The sequence below is a fragment of the Pholis gunnellus genome (genome assembly GCF_910591455.1).
Source record: "Pholis gunnellus genome assembly, chromosome: 9".
Taxonomy (NCBI): domain Eukaryota; kingdom Metazoa; phylum Chordata; class Actinopteri; order Perciformes; family Pholidae; genus Pholis; species Pholis gunnellus.
In genome coordinates, this window is record NC_136535.1 from 10,652,529 (window position 1) to 10,674,464 (window position 21,936).

General features: G+C 41.1%; 2 protein-coding genes across 2 annotated transcripts; one reads left to right on the top strand and one right to left on the bottom strand.

Annotated features, from left to right (window-relative positions):
* Positions 1 to 191: 191 nt before the first annotated feature.
* camkk1b (calcium/calmodulin-dependent protein kinase kinase 1, alpha b) lies at positions 192 to 6,042 on the top strand (the record flags this gene model as incomplete). Its single annotated transcript, XM_079165917.1, has 16 exons — positions 192 to 431; positions 539 to 586; positions 691 to 744; positions 842 to 893; positions 992 to 1,101; positions 1,549 to 1,585; positions 1,676 to 1,697; positions 1,800 to 1,888; positions 2,383 to 2,582; positions 2,775 to 2,828; positions 2,919 to 2,992; positions 3,587 to 3,674; positions 3,780 to 3,908; positions 4,569 to 4,672; positions 5,588 to 5,638; positions 5,917 to 6,042. 16 exons carry the CDS (start codon positions 192 to 194, stop codon positions 5,993 to 5,995), a joined length of 1,431 nt encoding a protein of 476 aa, XP_079022043.1. The 3' UTR covers positions 5,996 to 6,042.
* A 7,777-nt stretch (positions 6,043 to 13,819) lies between these two features.
* ywhag2 (3-monooxygenase/tryptophan 5-monooxygenase activation protein, gamma polypeptide 2) lies at positions 13,820 to 20,528 on the bottom strand. The gene is made up of 2 exons (XM_079166012.1): positions 20,299 to 20,528; positions 13,820 to 17,089 (listed from the first exon to the last, which is right to left on the bottom strand). The coding sequence occupies exons 1-2, from the start codon at positions 20,383 to 20,385 to the stop codon at positions 16,433 to 16,435; spliced, it is 744 nt and encodes a 247-aa protein (XP_079022138.1). The 5' UTR covers positions 20,386 to 20,528; the 3' UTR covers positions 13,820 to 16,432.
* Between the last annotated feature and the right edge of the window lie 1,408 nt (positions 20,529 to 21,936).

The window sequence follows — 21,936 nt, forward strand, 5'->3', positions numbered from 1 at the left end:
CTACACAGAGAGTTTCCACATAACAAATTTAAGTCAACCAAGTTTAAAACCTCTGCAAACCCACCTGTATGACGCTTTACTCAGCAGTGTTTGTCTGCCTCCACTCCTCACAGTGCGGTGATGCATCCTATGGTGATTTCACCACGCCAGCTCTGGGACGTTCAGCTGTGAGTGAACGAGGACTAACCACCATGAGCGCCGACACAGTTTGCAGGACAGAGCTGGACTCGGAGAACCACGGCGAGCTGGCCGACTTGGTGGCAGCCATGAACGTGGCCGCCAACTACACAACCCCACCTAATGGCAACATGTCTGGTGCTCCGAGCGCCGCCAGGTACTCAGGCAGGAAGATGTCACTGCAGGAGAGAGGGAGCCGCATCGCCCGACAGCCCACCATCGAGACCAAACGTGTGTCCATCACAGATGCTGATGTGAGGAGACTTGAACGGCAGAAATAATGCTCCGGATCTTTTACTTTATTTAACCTTTTTGTTTCAGATATATTTTACTGTTTGAAGTTTCTTTTTCATTTCTGCAGGATTGTGTTCAGCTCAACCAGTATAAATTGAAGAAAGAGATTGGAAAGGTGATTAAACAGTGTTGCACATAGTCACCCAATAAGCAAGGTGAAACAGAAGTGATGACAAAGGATTTATAAAGCTGTTTACCTTTCTTATTCCTACACCCTAGGGTTCATACGGAGTGGTCAAATTAGCTTATAATGAAGATTCTGAGCAGTACTACGTGAGTTGAAGCTTATGAATTGTGCATTTGATGGTATTGTAAGTGTTTACTCGCCAGTTAATCATCACCATCATTTGCTTTAACTCATTTCTTTAAGGCGATGAAAGTGGTTTCAAAGAAAAGGGTGATGAAGCAGTGTGGATTTTTGCGTGAGTGAAAACCTGCATCTCCAACAACAGTTGAATGTCTGATGAGTTTTCCTAATTCCTTCATGTTGCTGGTGATATGTTTTGGTATTTAATTTCAGGCCGCCTGCCTACTCAAGGATCAAACTCTGCGTTTCCTCTGGAGAAAGTGTACAAGGAGATCGCCATCCTGAAGAAGCTGGACCATCATAATGTTGTTAAACTGGTGGAGGTCAGTCAGAAGACACATGCCCTGTATTCTTACAGCATATGTATCTTGATATTTGGAAGAAAACTGATTATAGTGCGGTTTGAGGGTCCCATGAAAGAACTTTGGGATTGAAAGCTTCTTCTACAGTTAAACCTAAAGCACATCCCTACAGGTGTTTCTAATTACTGCCGCTAATTAGGCCTCTGCTCAGGTCGAAGGTGGTGGCGAAGAGCTCTAATCAGACAAAATAATTGGGATCACCTGTGTGTGTGTGTGTGTGTGTGTGTGTGTGTGTGTGTGTGTGTGTGTGTGTGTGTGTGTGTGTGTGTGTGTGTGTGTGTGTGTGTGTGAGTCATCGGTGATGTAGGACTTTTAAAACCCACACTGTATAAAATGATTAAGTAGACTACAGATGTTTGTGTAAAACAGTGCAGAATATGAGGCCGCTGAATTTCACTTGTCGTGCAGGTGCTTGATGACCCTGATGAAGATGGACTTCATATGGGTAGGGACTCATTTATCTGTTCTACAGTTATTTACTTATGTGTCAATATAAAATGGGGGAGTCATTCAATTCTGACTATTTGTCTTCAAGCCTTCGATTTGATGCCAAAGGGGTATGTTTTTGTGCATTTGTCTTTGGGCATTTAAATTGTCGCATAAGATAAAATATACGTATTTACTTTGTCCGTCTTTTCTCCACCTCTCATGTTGGTCAGCCCGGTGATGGACGTGCCTACAGACGACCCTTTCACTGAGGAGCAGGCTTGTTTTTACTTCAGAGACATCGTCCTGGGAATAGAATACTGTAAATTCACAGATTAATTAATTAGAATCAGAACATCGTGCAACCTTTGCTTTTTAAAAACTTATTTTACACATGTAGTTGCTTTTCATGTGTCAAAGTCATCTGGAAATGTCCAACTTTGGTGCCTTAAACAAGCTGAAAGTACTGTTTCCTCTACACAGAGATTAATAAAGTTACATGTGCTACCATAAATTGCTTAATTTAAAATCTGAATTTACAATTAATTAAAAATGAATAACAGTAGATGACGTTTTGACTGCTTTAGGTAGCTACTATTCAAGACATATTGCACATACTGTAACCTATACTGTTCAAGACAAAGTAATATTTCAATATACATCACTGGTATTTTGTATAACTGCTTGTCATTTACCTTGTCGTGATATACGGAGACAATGTCACCAAAATGCACCATGCTTTCTTGTAGCTGTTCTAAAATGACCATAGAGCTGTTTAGCAGACACTAATCATGTTCACTGCTTTGCATTGTCCAGTGCACTACCACAAGATCATCCACAGGGACATCAAACCCTCCAACCTGCTGCTTGGGGACGATGGTCACGTCAAGATTGCAGACTTTGGTGTGAGCAATGAGTTCGAGGGGACGGACGCCCTCCTGTCGAGCACGGCGGGGACGCCGGCCTTCATGGCCCCCGAGATGGTGACCGAACACGAGCAGAGGTTCAGCGGGAAGGTAATATAAAAACTTCTCTTGTTGGCCAACTGGAAAACAGACAATGGCAACCACTGAATCACATTTGTTTTGTGTCTTATCATGTCTGACTGTGTTTGATTTTGTGAGTAATGATGAGGAAATGATGTCCAACCACCTGCTGAGAGGTTTTCCGTAATGACACAGCCTTGATAATTACTGTTTGTTTGCCAGGCATTAGACATATGGGCGATGGGAGTCACACTCTACTGTTTTGTCTTTGGAAAGGTAAGAAAGCTCCCAGCATATAGAATAGGAAGCCAGAGCAACATTTGGTTTTAACATTCTAATCATGTCACTTTGTTTTGCCTGTCCCAGTGCCCTTTTTATGACGAATACATCATCTCTCTGCACAACAAGATCAAGAATGAACCTGTGGAGTTTCCAGAGACGTAAGCATACATTCAAAACATTTAGATAGCAGAATAGCTAACTAGCTTGTTATGTAATAGGATAGTCTATGTAGCTACAACCTAAAATCAGACTGCTGTAGTATTTCCTCAGAGGGCAGCAAGTGACTTTGTTTTGATACAAAAAACAACAACTGCAATCACACTTTGCAAAGGTGTTACAGTAGATGTGAATATTAAACTTCATGGACAAGCTTTTTTTTCTCAGTAGGAGAGAAAAAAAAAAGGTCCGTTCAACTCTTTATTCCACTTTGTTCCTCTTAGTCACGTGTCAGGAGGAAAAATGGATATTATGACTGTAGAAGTGTTCGTGTACCTGGCTTCCCTTACTGTTTCAGGAAGCTCACAATTAACTAACTCCTCCTACCCAATCATTGGCACCCGATCCGCCTACAAAAGGCCTGCAGCACCACAAGCAGTCTTTGTTATTTTTAGATTTTACTTAATAAACTTAAAATCCGGTTTATCCAACTTTGTCTCCTCCTTCATGTTGCTTAACCCCTGAGCTGGAGTTGTATCAGGATCCACTGTCTATAACATATTTATCTGTTAAAATAATGCATTTTTTTTCCACAGACCATTAATAAGTAGTGAATTGAAAGAGCTTATTGAGAGGATGCTGGATAAAAACCCTGAAACAAGAATCACCATTCCTGAGATTAAGGTGAAAAGAAAAATGACCACATCTGACTAATATTATATAAGAGACCATTATGTTCACGATCAATTTGTGTTGCTCTTTCATAATGATGCAGTTGTGTTGTTACAGCTCCACGCGTGGGTGACAGAGAGCGGCTCCAACCCTCTTCCTCTGGAGGAAGAGCACTGCACGGCGGTGGAGGTCACTGAGGAGGAGGTGCAGAACAGCGTCAAACTCATCGCTAGTCTTTCCGCTGTGGTGAGTCGCACGTCGCTCTCTCTCTCTGGACACTATTTAACGTTATATATATATATATATATATATATATATATATATATATATATATATATTGAATGTTATTTCCTCTTTAGTCATAAAGACTTATGTACATGCCTAAAGTTGGTCTTCACTACCATCTTTAAACCCATTTACGTCTACAAAACTCTTGCAATCATATCTCAAGATTTAGACATAACAGACATGGGAGGACACAAAAAAAACCCATTTAGTTGATCATGTTGCCTTTTTAAAGGTGTGAAATTGCAATATGGCAGTATAGGTGTAGGGGAGATGATCTAACGAAGTGATGGTATAAAAGACTGAAGCGTAATAATTCCAGACAAGGACAATTAAAACCTATTGGACCCGAGCGAGCCCCATTTGGGGTTGAAGAGATTTTTAACCGAAGAGAGCGTCGTAGAAATTGAAGTTCATAAAGAAATTTTAAAAAAAAATTACTTTTTTTTTTTTTTTTTTATCGAAAAAAGTCTCCTTAATGTAATCACGTCAACCATTTTACACACTGCAAACAGCATTATAATTAATAGGATTTCTATAAAAACAAAATCCAAATTAGTGTTTTTTAACTGGTGAAATTAAGATGTTTTGTGTTGCTACTCTCTCTGATGTCCACTCCAGATTCTGGTGAAGTCCATGCTGAGGAAGCGGTCTTTCAGTAATCCCTTTGAGTGTATGGGCAGACGGGCGGAGAGGTCCATGTCTGCCCCTGGAGGTCTTCTTACGTAAGTGGCCTACTCTGCAAATCCTGCCTGCTCCGCTCTGCCAAACTGCCAGCTCTGCAATTGCTGGGATTAGGCTAACAAAACAAAGCAGCGAGCAGATGCTTGGATTAAAATAGATCAATCAGTTACTCCTTTTATATGGGAACCGTGTCTCTTAACATGCATAAATAAATATCTAGAATTGTATTCTTTGAATGCTGACTAGCTCTTACACTGTATTTGTTTTGCTTTGGTCCTGAAATTAGCAGCACACTGAGGCAGCTATAAGCATTAGTACTCTCCCGATAAGCTAAATGGAAGCCCCTGCAGCATCAGTAATAGCTGTGCTGCTTATTTTCCATTAACAAGCAAGTCCCGGTTGCAGGGGGGGGGGGGGGGGGGGGGGGTCTGCTGGCACAGCTAATTACACCTCCATGTGAGGAGATGTGGAGCTGCAACTGCATCCTCCTCCACAGTTACCCAGGCACCACCCCCACCACTAACAGTACTCCAGCACTGCAGCGTCCCACACATGTGAAATCTGTGCAGAGCATGTGAATGTGCGTAAATGGTGAAATGTCAGACAAGAGCAGGTGTGATGGACACAACTTGAAACTATATTTGAGCACCTGAATAATATAAGGGACGCTATAACCAATCATCAATATTTGAACCGCGTAGGCTGGCTCTACAGTTGGCTTAGTGAGGAAGATCAAAGTGTTTTAATTTGATCTTCTTGGAGGAATGATCTATTGTCGTATTTTGCTTCTCTGCCTTTTGTCTATTTATTCCCATAATGATTTATTCTGTAATATTGCATTAATGTATAATGTGTGATATTGCTACAGTCCTGCTAACATCTGTGTTCATCATTAACTGTGTTCGAGCTAACAGAGTATACATTCTGGCCTCTTACATTACGTCTCCTTCTTGCAGTGGCTCTTGGGGCTTATTGGGGTCTTCGGCTAAGCTTCATCCTTCCTTGAGGTAAATTTGATTAAAGGTTGAGCTTCATTCATGGCACAGCTCATCAGTCGTTTGTTCAATCCTCAAGAGGATTTAAGGGAGACAAGCTCAACAACGAGCTATTCCTGAAATAAATGGACACACAAGTGATGAGCTGAGCTGTGGAGGACAAGTGCTCCGTGACATTTTCAGTCTAGTGTTATCCCCCCCCCCCCCTCTTACCCTTCCTCATCATCATCATCATCTGAAATCTCCCTTAGCCCCTTCAACAACATGATTGAGCATTTGTCGCCCCACAGGAAAATCAGCAAAGAGGGGAGCAGAGATGAGTTGGAGGACTTGTATGAAGATGATACATTTACAGAGTTAACAGATTAAAAAAAAGAGTTTTGTATATTTGTCCTGAACTCACCTCATTTTGGCTTTTGCTTCATGTTTGCTGTGCTTGCATGCTTAAATTAGTGTCTCACTATACATGTACATGTTAAATATTTGAAATAAGGATATAGATGCATATATCCTTATTTTTATATCCTTTGGGACGGGCTGTGTGGCAAACTTGTCGATTCAGTGATTTTGGAGCTAGTGCTCCTAGTGCTACTTTGATTGGAAAAGAGTTGGCAACACAGGGTTGGATTTTTGGTTGGGTGATTCAAAAATCTAGCATACTCTTGCTAGTTTCTCAACATTACCGACCCTACCTTTTATAGGAGATTTGGAGCATTTCTATTGCCTCCCTATGGCTCTCAGCATGGCGATGGCTGAGCTGGCGGCTCACAGCTAACAGCGCTAACAGTGCACACTACAGTGTTGACAGAGCTAACAGTATTGACCTGAGGTGGAAGCAGAAGGGTCGGCACTACGCTTTTGCAACGACGCTGTCAGCTGTATGAGTGCAGTGCATTGTGGCGGGTGTGAGCTAGTGGGGCGCACTCACATGCACTTAAAACATGCGTGGCCGGCCGGGCTGTGTCAACAAAGCAAGAAGAAGCTTGCACACAGAGGGAGAGGTTTATATTCTCGGATCAAGTAGACATTACGTCACTATATCTTGACAGAGCAAACAAGTTGTTTGCTGCTATTTAATTCTCCAACTCCGACCCCGAGTCAGATTATATTTTATTTTGTTCAGTCTGTTTGTTTACTGATGGCATGGTTGATGTTGTTCATGAATGTGATATTATGAATTTGCTTTGGACTGTTGTTAAAAATGTTAATATGCTCCACAAAGAAGATATTTTTACATTTTCCTCCAGCTGTTGAAGATAATAATTGCATTGTTGAAAATAATAAAAGTTGTCATTTTAAACTGACTTTGAATGATTGCAGAAAAAGCCATTATTGTGCTTGTGTCAACATTTTTTTGTTTTGTCTCTGGTTAGTTCCACATTCAGCAAAGTCTTTCTGCATTTTATGTCTATGAGGCCTTTTACAATTTCAGCCATAATCATATTTAGAAAATTCTTAAAACTGAAAAATCTGAAAAAAAACCCTGAAAAATCTTTATTCATGCATAAATGCATAAATAAGATTATCTGCAGCAACACAGAGAATGTCACATCTCTAAAACACATTCTCATGCCAGCAAACCGGAGCCTGCTTTTTTACGTTTTCAGTATCCAATGCATGTCATTCTTCAGACCAGTAGAGGGCAGCATCGTGTAACAATTAAAAAGAACCACAACAAACAGGAGGGCTGAGTTTGAGCCCCTGTTAATTGCTAAAGTGCCCTTGAGCAAGACACTGGGCCACATCCAGCTCCAAGAACGCTGCTCTGACAAACTTCTTATTAACAATAATTACAAGATCCAAAAATAACACACTCTTTATAATCATTTGAAACTAACAAGCTAAATAAAATAGAATAGAAAATCCTAAAAATATGTATGACACTGCCACTTGCAAAATGCAAACTGTATGCAACAATGTTTTCTTCTGAGGATTAGTTAGAGGTATGATGCTGCAAAATGTAAAATCCCTGAGTGCCACTGACAGTCACAGCATTACTGTCCAAGACGTGACCTGATCAGCACAAATATCAGTACAAAAATTGAGGTTTGGGAGAGACAAGTTTTAATGAGGAAAACTCACTGTGCTGTGTAGTAGAGGGGGCATGAAGGTTTCTCTGGAGGAACATTATCTGTGATGGTCTGAGACAGAACATAGTGGAATGGCAACAAGCACTGAGCAGACACGATAAGCACTGGATGTATTGTTCAAAAAAGGAATGATACTGTGTCACTGCAGGTGAATAGAAAAACAAAATGATCAAAAGGAGGAGTTAAACTATAGAGGTCAACTGGTAACAGAATACAACAAAAAAAATCAAACAACACAGTTCTACTTACTTACAATCTAAATACAGCACAACAGATTAAATTAAAGGGGACATAATATGCTCATTTTCAGGTTCATACAGATTTCAGATTTTGGGTTTCTACTAGGGCATGTTGAAATGCTTTAATGTTAAAAAAAATCACAATATGTTCCTAAACTGTCTTCCTGAATACACTTGTATTAACCCTCTCTTCGTTTTAGTGCCCGTCTCTTTAAGCCTCCCTCCAAAAAAAAGCCTAGTCTGCTGTGATTGGCTTGTGAGAAAAATATGGTGCCCCTTTGCAAAGGTAGTTCTGAAGCCCAGGTGGAGATATTCAGATGGGGGGCGGTACATTTTAATGTGCCTGTATGTGACATAGAAAGAGGAGCCAAATGTGAAAGGCTTGTTGTTGAATCACATGTTTTCTGATCTAGCCAGCCCACAAGAAAAAGATTGTTTGATTTCACCGTTTTTGGGTTGGTTGGCACTCACAAACAGTGAGTTTTTCCTCATATGTCCCCTTGGTCACGTTGGTTATAGGTCTATACATATAGACTATCACAAGACATATGTGATAATGATACGATGATTTTCTGTCAAATATATTTTCATCAAAGGGGTAGGAATAATGTCATAGCCTTATAGAGAGGAAAGCTCTGTGTTTGCTAGTCCGACAATAAACGTCCCACATCCTTAAGTGACCTCTAGTATGTAATACAGCTTAATATATGAAATTGAATAAACTAAATAAACTCTCTTGTTACAATTTTCCGCGTCGGCTGCTTTGGATATATGTTAAAAAAATGGTTCATCATGAGACCATTTGTATTCCTGCAGTCAGCCCATTTTTCTGCAGTTATGTGAAGACCAAAGAGTGTTTCTGAGCAAAGATTTCTGTGGAAACTGTTGCCATGCAACAGCACAATACTGCGCTCATACAGAGTAGTAACATCCCTGTATGACTGCCTGAGTAGTAAAGCAACGGTATGTTCTGTTCTACTGTATTTTCATGTACATTACAATCTTCATATTTCGGGCTGTAACTGCTGTGTCATTGTTTCGTGGATGGTCAGGGGAAACCGAGCTTCAGCGTCTGGTTCCACACTCAGACACATCCAGAGCCAGCTGTAGTTCAGCTTGAGATATTTAGCTAAACACTAACCCTTGGCTCTCACTGTTAACTCTGTATTCCTGTCACCTCACCGCTATTCACCCCTTACAGCTCCACATCACCACCCACCCTGCTCTCTCCCTTTCTCTGTCGCTCACTGCCTGTTACTCACCACAACCGACCCCACTGGCCCGCTGTCAACTGAGCTGTACATCCCCTCAAGGCTGCAGAGTGGAGGAAGGGTTTTTTTTGTTGCCTGCACTGTTGGGAATCCCCTGTGCTCACATACATAATGAGTCACCAGCTCAGACATCAGGCAGACCCACAAACACCGAAAGGTATAATTTGTCAACCAGTTGGCACCTTGGGTGCTGATTGTAAAACAAAGCATGACTGGCTAGATCGCATGAACGTAAAAGAACAATAAATATTCAAAACATGATTGATAATGAAATGCAAAAAGAGCATCAGACTGCATTTTTTTTGCATTAACAGATGAATCCACAAAAGTCTTGATATTATATTTAAGTCGTCAACAGTTAATTCTAACATTGTGAGCCCGTTTTTGGCCTCTGAAGTTAAGACTTCCAAAATAGACGCCACATTACATACGATGCACCGATTCGCACCACGGACTGCCAGACAAGTGATGACATTTCATTCTCACTTTCATGACTATGACCTGAGAAAAACTCGACAAGGAAGTGAAAAAGAAAAAAAAAGATCACTTTCTTCAACAGATGCAGCTAAATTTAGCACAACGTTAGGCGTTAACTGTTTCGCTGTGTGTGGCTGCCCTTATCGCTGAAGACGCCTCCCCTGGTCAGCAATCTGTCAGAGGAGGTCACACAGATAGGTCACCTCCTCTGATGGTGAGCGGAGGATACTTCTACATGTCACAGTATCCTGGTTTCTATCAGAGTACTTCAGGGGGCATATCCAGGCCTCTCAAAACCCAGGATAAGGGCATATACAGCATAAGATGTTGACATGCGCAAAACATAAAAACACAAACAATATGACGCATACTTTAATATACATATACTTGTTATCTTTCACAGATAAAATGAAGTGCTTGCTTCTCAGTTAGCGGATGATCTTTATTGTAAAGAAGTATTGTGGGAGAAAAAGAATCCTCTGAAACTGTAATTAAGAGAAAATCAATTAAATGTTTTAAGCTTTAGGTTTATATTTGACAATAGATTATTTTCTACGATAAATTACATCATCTTAATGAATTCCAGGATGTGTAGCACATCAAATAATTGATTTTGAGCATACCTGTGTTATTTCGTCTCAAGGAATGTGGTGTGACTGTGATCATTCTGCAAAGTGAGGCCTTAAAAGCACATGCAGGATGACGTAACTGTCTGGGTGGGGGAGGGGGGAGACTTAATTTTAGACTCACCTTTTACAAACTTCTGTTCATCACACAAGCCTCTGTAGTTATGAATAATCACCACCAGTATTATTAGCTGATTTGATCATCTAAAATGACAGCAGTGTTGTATGTTGCAGCCAGATGGAGAGGGTTTATTTGTTATCATGTGATAACACTTTTCCACCGCCTATTATATCCTGCAATGTTTTGGGACAAGTGCTCCCTTAAAATAGTCTCTTAAAACCTTCATCTGAACATTGTGGCACTTTTTGATAAATAATACAAAGTCTAAATGTTAGCTTGAATAATTCATCTTGCAGCAGTCATGCATAGGCGGCTGTCTTTGTGCCTGGAAGAGTCAGCAGCAGCGCTCTTTGTCCCATCATTACTTATTCCTTAAATAATACTAATAACAGGCTGTAATGAACTTTAAGAAAACAGATGCTGAATTTGTGTGTTATCTGTGTGATTTCATGTCATGTCATGCGTTTGCTCAGCTGGAGGTAAATGTGATGAATCAGACTCTCTTAACCGAAGATATGAACTCTCACCAACCATACAGAGGCAGATAGTCTCTATAGTGGAGTGGCTGTCACATTGATGTCTCTGGTCTACTCACTGTCTACTCACAGGCTGCAGGGAGGCCTATTTATAGATCTGTCTCTGTTCTCTGCTTCTACATCGGTCCCCTATTTCTCCACCATCTCTCTTCCCTCCCCTCTAATGGGTGGATATTTCTGGAGCTGTACAGCTATTATCTTCTTTGCATCTTGGAGGTACAGATCAAATTGAGTCAGATAGTTACCTTTTCAAACTCTGACGTGTCAGTATCTGATGCTCAGAGATATAAACTTGTGTTTGGCATCAGTGCTGAGGAATGTGGAGGAAGTGACTGAATTCATTTTCAACCCAAGGCATTATTTATAATCACTTGATTGGTCACAAGCTGCAATGTTTCACCTCCAGGCCTGTAGGTTTTATTTACTGAGTGAAACTTCAGGCTGTCTGTTGTGCGTGTCCAGACACAGAGCTGACACTTTTGCCCCAGAGCCACAAAACGAGTCATGACAGCCATGTGTTTTGGTTGATGGTTAATGGCTCAACAACGGCTGTGAGAAGCCCGAGCCACAGGAGGTTAAACGCCTTTCAGTGCAGGAATTTGTAGACAGCAGGAAATACTGCATTCAGTGTGGCGTTAACAAAGGAAATCAATAGACTGCAACAATAAAGATCAGACCTTGTGATGACCTTTTCGTAAAAATCGCTGACCTCATGTTTTCTGAATAGACAACAGCAAACAGGGACTTGGGAAAACAGGTAATCTGATGTTAAAAAGGGGTGGCGGGGCGTTAAGGCCATTAGTTGACTAAAAATAAGACTAAGAGTCTACATCCATGCTAGCAACTGTGTGAGGCTGTAGTTTGCAAAGTAGTGCTTTGAGCTAAATGCTAACGTTGCATGCTACATGCTCGCTGTGACAATGCTGACATCGATAGCATGTGATGTTGCTGTTCAAAAAACGTCTAAAACATCCAAGAAGAAAAGAAGGCAGTTCCTACCCAAGCAAAATGTAATGTCGGAAAATTATCTGCACACTGGATTTAAGCAAAAAAGTCCTTATAGGACTAAAGGTTTTGACATTGCCATTTTCTCAGTCTCATAAATTTTTGAGAGCTTGAAGGAATAGTTTCACATTCTGGGAAATACTTAGACGAGAGGATGGATATCAATCATGTCTGTATGATATGAAGCATTAGCATAAAGATTCGAAAATAAAGATTCTAAATAAATGAAGTTTCAACATTACTTAGATATTGGTCAGGGGCTATCCTCCACCTGACCGAAAAATGAGGACGTGTCGGACTATTACACAACTACCTCTCTTCAAACTTGAAAGAGCTAATGAAATTCAGGGAGGACAAAAATAACCTGTTTCATCTTCAAATACACCTGGCTTCCTCAGTTTATTTTTAGACATTAAAGATACAGATTATTTTACATCGTCTGGACCTTTTCAACATGACGTTGCATAAAGTGGCATCATCGTCCACTGATGCTAAAGGCATTTGTCTTTCTGGGACATAACTAAGACTCAATGATCTGTTGTGCGTTGTTGTTCCGGCGTCCCCTCAGGGAAATAATGCTCCGTGTGATCAAAGTGATCAGACAGAGCGGTTATTGTGGAGCTGAAGCATGCCTGAACAATATCCTGTAAATCATGATCTTCTCCAGGGATGTAATTACATCAATTAAATAAACTGCATTAAATATATACTGTCTGTTTGTTTAATTCAAACAGCATGGATTACACATTCAACTTTAATTGTTCAAGATTTATTTTTTAAACATCCTACATTTAATCTGGAGCTGCTGGAGATTCAATCACACGTCTATCAGTAGGCCCCGGTGTGTTTTGGGATGTATAATGTGACCAACATTTACCAATAATGAGGACACCAATGTCGCTGAAAGTGTAGCATTGCATTAAGACAGGCTGGTTGGTGCTGAATCCTTATGCCTCCTGTGTGCTTTGAGCTTTTATTTTTTTTTTACAGGATGCAATAGGTGTCTGTGCAGTGCAGCAAGGAGCCGGGCTAATAGTGGGATACTTATTATAGCCCTAGCAACAGTGAGCGGATTGGTGGCTGCGGAGAGTGAGCCCGTCAGCGATTGGCTGGCGAGGAGGACCTTTCAAAGCTGAGAATTTCATCTCATGAAAGCTTCAGTGCAGCAAACTGCAGCAAGGGGCTGCAGTCAGAGGGTGGGCGATCCAGCAGCTTGCCGCTTCAGCTTATCAATCAGTGTGACTTCCAGTTTATGTATAGATACTGCGATAGACTCGACATTTAGGTGTAGAAATACGACTTGTGTTTACCCAGAAGCATAGAAAAGCAGATTCTCCTTCCATTGTTCATCATGAGATGCAGGGTTTTATTTGATTGCAGCGCTCCTCAGCTGCGATCATTAAACCTGCTGTCTTTTTCATTCTTTCATCCATGCCCTAATTTAGTTAATGATTAGCAAGGTGGTCTTAAAAGAACCTCATTTAAGACATACTGAAGTTGTTAAGTGAGCTGGCAGTGTCTCTGCACTGCAGCTAATACAGACTCCATCTCACACGTTCACCCACAGACACTCTACACATAATGGTGCAGGCATATACACTGTATACACATACTTATCCAGATATGGATGCACAAACAGGCACACACACGCCTGTTGTGTGAGGCACAAGGGGGTTACATGAGGTCCTATTGACTTCCTGTATCATTGTTCAGGCCGTAAAACTCAACAGAAATGTAGGAAATCTGTTGAATGACAAGAACGAGCTGTGGTGTTTGTGGTATGACTGTAAATGGCTATGTTACAGAGAGAAATAATAATATAGAATAGTACCGATAAACAAATAACTTTAATGGGCAACAGATGGCAACCAAAAATTCCTCAGAGCATACAGTTTGTATCCCTATCCGCCCCCCACTGCTAATATCCAGCAGGTCAGCTCCTCTTTCATCTAATTCACGATCTTCTCTTTTTCACCTCACTTCTTGTATTTGTATGTTTTCATGTCACAGCAGAAACAAGGATCAACATCCAACATAATGAAAACTTAAAAATAAAAACACAAACCACGGGGGAAAAACAACAACTAATTGATTAAAAAGCAACACAATGCATGTATTCTTGGCAATGAGTGAAATTCTCCTGACATGATTTCCACACTTTTTTAAACTCACAAAACATAAAACTTTAAATAATGGTTTCGACTCCATTCTAATATTTCTAAACTGTGTGAGCAGTTGTGCAGATTGGCATCAGGATTTTGTCTGGCGAGCCGTCAAGACCAGCAACTATGTTAAAAATAAATCAAAGCAGCTGTGACATACAGTGTGAGCTCATGGAGGCTGACTCATGAGGCTGACATAATTGGCATACGTGAGCGAGGTTGTGTGACTGACCTTAAGGCTTTTGGTTTCTCTCTTAAGCCATCATATCTGTGATAAGTCCCAAAAAACTGTCATCTATTAGGAAAAATAAATACCGGAAAACTGCCATCTGTATGAATATATTAATGTAATAATCTATAGTAGTAGCAGCATTATGAAGATAAATCCATTCAGCAGCTCTCTGTGCCCTTGAGCAGCTCCCTAGTGTCTAAAGTTTGTTCTGAAGACGTTAATTATCACATTTGCTAATCTAAAAAAAACAACAATTCTACTGAATTGCCTATGCTTTCCCAGTGATTCTATTTGTGCATTGGTGTTGAATAATCATATCTATGTGCTGTACAGAGAGCAGTACCATCCAACACATGTCAAAGTGAGGAAAATATTACATCTTGCACACATGCATGCAGGAACTTAAAACTGGCATATAAATCCTTTTTTGTAAAGGTTAACTTGCAAATGAGGCATATTAACTAATGATACAGGCACATAAAGAAAGCACATACTGTATTCAGGGCACAAGTGTTCAAACATGTTTCTTTCCCTTTAAAACAACATTTTCTTATGGGTGACGATACAACAATACACTAGACCACCACGGCAATGGTGCATGTATAATTTAGTCATATTCTTTTTTATTATCATAGCTATTATATCGGTTCTTGTGCAACTGCTACATAATGACTCACATTCAAGATATTTTGTCACTCATGGAACAGCTAAAAGGTATAAAAACAAACAAAAAAATGTATATTGTCAGAAATAAAATATGGTCCATGTTTGTGAATTCATAACAGAAACATTGAGCCTGAACACTTCACCATCATTAAAGTGGGTAGCATGACAGAAAAAAGTACTTCAATACTGTTCAAGGAACAAAACATATCATAATCATACTTCAATGTGACAAACACCAGCTGGTAAGATTAAGTGATCACTGGTGAGTTTTTATCTTCCTTTTTTTTCTTCTTCTCAGTAACAAATTAAATACACATATTGCATGTCACTATAGCAACGCCCATTACAGGTCAACTTTTACGATCACCATTTTGGTATAGCAAATCAAAAAACCCGAACAGAAGGAAATAAATTAGAGATTAGAAATCAACAACACACAAAGCTTGTTTTTCTCAATCATATGAATGAATACTTAACACCCATAGTATAAGTTAATAAAGTCAAGCTACTGTATATAAATACATCACCAGCATGCACAATATTGAATAATCGATATTATTGTTGTCATCATCTTACACTGAAGAAACAGTATAGTAGGCAAGTGCATTTAATAAAACAAACACAGAAGTAAACCACAAACTCTGAAGCTGCTTTTATTTGTTTTGGGTTTTTTTGTACTTTTTTTGTTTTAATTGTTAAGTCTCTGCCTTTCGTAATCTTCACCTCAATGACTCAATGGTTCAAGTGACATAACAGACCAATCTAAACTTTAAGGAGGGGAATACATTTTTACGATCAAGTCCTCAATTTCACGCCTGTCTAATTTGTCCTTTTAAATGTTGGGGGAATTAATCCAATTAAAACTTTATTTTTTCTCGTTGTTTGTGTCAGTTTAACGTCAGGCTAAGGGCTCTCAGGGCCCTTTCTCATATATAGACTTACTACTGGAACCAATGCAAACTAGTTTTGTGAGGCATTCCCATTCAAGCATTTTCTCTCTCAAGTGACTCAAATGCATCTCTATCACGCAAAAAACCTAACTAAGCAGCTTATCTTGACAGAACAAGATCAGTTCCTATGCCAGTGTGAGGCCGCCATTTCAATCCAACAACAACCACTTCAGGCTGATTGACCGACATATCAGTGGTTTTGGCAAATGTCAAAGAGAAAATCAAGAAGACGGAGGCCCCTTTCAACTCTATATATATTTCTATATATATTTAAACTAAGATTTAACCTCCACTCTCACCTCTCTTTTGATTCTTTTCTTTTAACACATGGAAAAATAAAGAACTGCTGCTGCGGTAGTATCGTCGGCAAAAGTGGCTGCCAAAGTCCACCCGCCCTTCATATATATTTTTTTTCGAAGTGTGGTTTCTCTTTAATTGTTGCCTTCCCCTCCCTCGTCATCCTGCTGGTCACTTGTCCACAGTGTCAAGTTGTCTCGGAGCAGCTGCATGATGAGAGTGGAGTCTTTGTAGGAGTCCTCGTTGAGGGTGTCGAGCTCGGCGATGGCGTCGTCGAAGGCGGTCTTGGCCAGATGACAGGCCTGCTCCGGGGCGTTCTGGATCTCGTAGTAAAACACAGAGTAGTTGAGAGCTAAGCCCAGGCGGATGGGGTGGGTGGGCTGCATATGCTCCTTGCTGATCTCGTGGGCCTCGTTGTAGGCCTTCTCCGAGGACTCCACCACGGTGGCCTTCTTCTCGCCCGTTGCCACCTCGGCCAGGTACCGGTAGTAGTCGCCCTTCATCTTCAGATAGAACACCTTGCTCTCGTGCTGCGTCTCGCTGCAGTTCTTGATCAGGAAGTTGTCCAGAAGGTTGAGCACATCCTGGCACACGGCCTCCAGCTCCTTCTCAATCTTCTCCCTGTAGGCCCTCACCATCTCAATCTTCTTCTCATTGCCGTCGGCCGAGGTCTTCTGCTCAATGCTGGAGATCACCCTCCAGGATGAGCGACGGGCCCCGACCACGTTCTTGTAGGCCACAGACAAGAGGTTCCTCTCCTCGTTAGACAGGGCCTCATTCAGCTCTGTTACCTGGAAGAGGGAGACAATGGACCATTTAATCACCGGAGCAGAAGTCTTGATTAATAGCACCAGACTGCATATACAAAAAAAAGAATATAAGGACATATAATCCAAGAGAATCAAGCGTTATTACTAGTCTGCAATCATTTTATGGTTCCAGCTTCTCAAAAGAGAGGATTGTCTGCTTTTCTTCTCTTTATATAATTGTAAATCTAATATCCTTTGGTTTGGGAATATTGGTTGGAAGAAAGAGGCAATTTTAAGTTGTCATATTGGGGGGGGGGGGGGGGGGGGTTAAATCGCCAAACACTGCAACTTCCGTGGATTGAGCCTGGCCGGGGATCTTTGTTGCATCTCCCTTTAAAAATTGAATACATTAAATTTGAGTTTTACAAACCAATCAATAAATCAAGTGATGAAGAAAATGATCGACAGATTGTTAGTTGCATGTCCTAATTATTAAAAGGCACTCTTTTTAGGTGAAAGACTCTGGACTGAGAGTACAGTTCACAGCACACTTCTCATGTGCAAGTCTCAGTCTCCATGACAATTCATTCATTTAGTGCACATTCATTTAGCTCCAGCTGCCACATGGACAGCTACGCTAGCTAACAATATTCAAGATAGTCGGCGGCAGTGTGGGTTTGGGAAGGGAAAGGAGGGCTGGAGATGACTGTTCCCACGAGCACTCCGGGGCAGCTGCACTGTAAGGGAAAACCATCACTGCACAGGCAGTTCACGTGTCCCAGTGACCTTCTCTCTGGCTCAAGCTGACCTTTTTACCTGTCTCAAACACCACGCTGTGACATCACTCTGAGATCGACTGTTAATTTTAGATTTTGACGGATCAGTTTGAAAGTTGGGTTGTTGTCAAAAGAGGCTACGTTGCTCTAAAAAGGCCACCTTACTCGGAGTTATTTGATTGGAAAAGCAACCTTGCATTGGCTTCTCTCAGATCAATAATTGCACAGGGACTGAAATATAAAGAAATACGCAGCTTATAGGCTTCACAAAAGCTGTTTTTTTTGTATCTGAAAAGCTCCTCCTTGATGGATTAACATCTTTTTATTTGTAACATTTTCTGCTCAGGCAGAGAAGCACAAAGATGGCGCAGGATCACAGACGTCACGCACTGAGCGGACGAAGAGCAGGGCTCAAGCTATAGAGATGGAGAGGCCTACTGTAAACCTACTGTGCGCATGCAAACGACAAACAGGAGAAATTTACTGTCAACTGATTTCTAGTAATCAATTGACTCAATAGTTGTTGTTTTTGAAACAAAACAAATATGTCATCACTCTAATTACAATACACTGATTGGGAAGTTTATGCTGTGTCATTTGGATTGCAGTTATATAATTATATATTCAAAAAATTTGCTGAGAATGCATCCGACTGACACAAATGTCATATGTGTGTGATTTCAAAGGCTCCATAATCAGACCAATACCCAGATCCTCATTTAGAGCTAAAAAGCCCAAGAAGCTTTGTCGAGCTGAAACAATTAGTGGATTAATGAATTACTGACAGGAAATGAATCAACATCTGATTTGATCATTCATTTTGATTATTTCTTTAGGTAAAAAGAGGACTAAACAATCACCAGTGTCAGCTTCACAAATGTGAATATTTTGTTTTCTTAGTCGTCGATGATAGTAGATTAAATATGTATTGGTTTTGAAAGGTTTTAAAATGTCAGTTGTGATGGGCATTTCTTGCTATTTCCTAACATTTTTACGCCCAAACGATTAATCAATTGCACGAGAAAAAAATCGTTAGCCCTAGCGTATCCATAAAAAATCTGTCTAAAAAGCTGCACAAAAGGCTGTATACGATGAGAATAAACCTTCTATATTTTCCATGTCGTTTTGTCATTTTTTGACTGTAATGCCAAGGGATTCCCTTTGATTAGAGAGTGAGAGTACACACCCCTGCAAAAAGGCCTAGTTTGGACCGCACTGACATGGCAGATTGTTTAAAGGGAAAGGAATCCCTCCCTGCACACACACTTCATCCCACCTCCTGCAACCAGAAACCCCAGATGACTAAAAATCCACAGGGGCTCACTCCATCCCTCCTGAGGAACTTCCGACGAAATGTTCCTCCTTTAAAGCACGTATGACGATTTGAATCCGTATGTGAGCTCATGCAGGCTCCCGGCAAAGGCTCCAAGGACGCTATTGGTTCCAGTATGAGCTGGTGTGACACAGCAGTTTTTTTTAACCCATGGGGATGTCAGTTACCAGAATTACTTTAAGGGGGCAGAGTTTTGAAAAGCAGACAAAAGGCTGGGTCCTCAGCATCGGTCATTGAGAGCTGAGAAAGATCCTGTGAGCATCAAATATTACACTTTTTTAGGGTTATTAACCCAAAGTGCCATGAAATTGTTGCTTGGTATCAAGAGGAATCTGACACAGAAAGAGCACATGCACATGTATGAGGAGTAAAGTGAGGAGCCCACAATCCTGATCATATTGACTCGCTGCAATATGACAGAGAATATTCTAGAGAGATTCTGCTGCCTCCTACGTTTGTTTAGAGCAAAGAGCAGTTAAAGGGATCTTTTTGGAGCACTTTTATAATGCAATCATGCTCAGAAAATCTCTCTATTGGATACTAGCATGAAAATTGATCAGATTTTGAACATGCATATCATTTTGATTAATATGATAAAGAGAGAAGGAGGAGGAGGAGGAGGAGGAGGAGGAGGAGGCAGCAGCAGCAGTTTATAGGCTTTTTCCGAGCAACCTCACATGGCTCCCAGCAGCAGAAGCTTTTATAAATTAGGCATCATGGAGGGAGGGGAGGTGGGGTGGTAAAAAGGGGGGAAAGGCAGCTAATGCAATAGAGCAGAGCCATTATATGATTCGAGCCGTCGTATTAACCGAGAGATCAAGCTCAGGCCTGTGTGCATTTCATTGTAATGTCCCTTCAGTGAACGGCACGGCCACCAGAAAGGCACCGCCCATGGAGCAGACGATTTGGACTCGACTCAGAGAAAGAAAAGCGCTGAGCTGCAAATGAATTGATGACAAGGCAATAAAGATATCAAATAAGATTTTTCTCTGGATTGTAGCGCAGAAATATCAAGCCAGCGGTGCAACCCCCAGATTTACAGCCAATACAGTTAAGATTGCGGGACGCACCTTTACGCAAAGAGAGCAAAACATTTTCATACAAGTCATAATTAATATCTTTTCATTTATTTATGGACTTACCGATTTCATAGCAGCTGCCATATCATCATATCTCTCAGCCTGTTCAGCCAGCCTGGCTTTCTGCACCAGCTGCTCGCGATCAACCATTTTTCAAATGATATTTAGTTGCTTAGTCGAGCTGCTCTACTTGAGTTTTTGGGGATGAAATGATTGATATTTTAAATCGCAATGCAGTGAAATCCTACGCGAACCTAATGCTGCAGCTGTTCCCTGCTGTCTGTCTGTGCTCCGCGCAGACGGGACACCCTCTCCTCTCTCCCTCCCTCACCCCTCCTCACACGCTCTCCCTCGGCTGCGTCATCACTCAGAAAGGTGGGTGTCTGTGTCAATGATGTAACACTCCGTACTTGGGAACCAGAGGCGTAAAGGCATGGATGGACGGGAGCAGCTGGGCCTAAGGCCTTGTGGGAAATGAAGTCCTCTGTGGCTGCATGCTGGAGCGAGAGGCCTGTAGGATTATGGGGTTAGGGTGTGACTCAGCCTCTCACTGTGGGGGCGTCAGGGCAGGTTCCGAAAAAAACGTATGTGTTAGCCGCTGGGCCCATGTCGAGGAGATGAGAAAGTCCTATACAGAGGTGGCTTGCATTGTTTTACAGTCTAAAGCCAACATACTCAATGGACAGACTGTGGTTTGAATCTGGACCCAATGTATAATTTAATCTGGACAAAAGAACAACAAAACTGAACCAGCATCATATCAAGCTAACAAAATAATAATTGTAAAATCTGCATATTAAACTGTGAACAGCCTACAGTAAAAAAAAAAAATCTGAATGTATTATCTTTTCTTCTTTATTACTGGAGCTTGTATGGCATATGAGAGAACAGGTTACGCTTATCAACATCGGAGAAGGAAGGATTTTTTAATGTTACGGTGCCAGTCATGTTATCTGCCCAGAGAGTTGTTTTGTTGCGGCTGTTCACATTCTGCCTGATACAAAGTTAATAAATGCGCTGCTGTTGTTTTTTTGTTTGTCTTTTTTGTCTTGCCATATTAATGGACTAGACTACAGAGCATTTTATTGTGCAACCCTGTGTTGCAGAATGACAATAAATGTTTCTTGAACTTTGAATCCTTGAACCTTGAAGTGTGTTTTGTAATGTAATGTCACTTGCTTAATCAGACTGAACATTCTGAAGAGTGAACTTTCAACTTTCTGGTTCAAGTCCAAAACAAGTCATTAGAATTGTCTTCTCTCCTCTGGGCTGTGGCCGCTGGACAGTATAAGGACAATGTTCAAAGAGATTTACTGAAAATCAACTTGAAACAGTAAAAGTGATGTCCTCCCCAGTCCCCAGTGGAAATTACACCCATGGGCAAACACTGCACCGGGAGTTACCCACTACGTTTTTTTATTGTGGGTGCTTGTAACACGACTGCAGGCATGCACAGACGACTGAGTTCCTCACAGCCCAGTAGAGTGAGCCTCAGTGACCCTCAGACCAGCGGAGTCAGACGCCTTGTGGTCCTGGACTGGCCATAAAAAGAGAATTGGTCTCAAGCAAACGTGCAGACAAATAAAGTTTTATTAGGAGGCCTGTTGCCCCGTGGGCTCACCACCATGGTGACTGTTAGAGGTCCTACTGGGAGCTTAGGATACTTTTTAAGATTGTAGGAACTGTTGGATTATCAGAGGA

Coding starts and splice junctions, on each gene's coding strand:
- ywhag2 (XM_079166012.1), bottom strand. CDS start 20,385: ATGGTTGATCGCGAGCAGCTGGTGCAGAAAGCCAGGCTGGCTGAACAG. Junction 17,090..20,298: donor TGGCAGCTGCTATGAAATCG/GTAAGTCCATAA, acceptor TCCCTCTTCCAG/GTAACAGAGCTGAATGAGGC.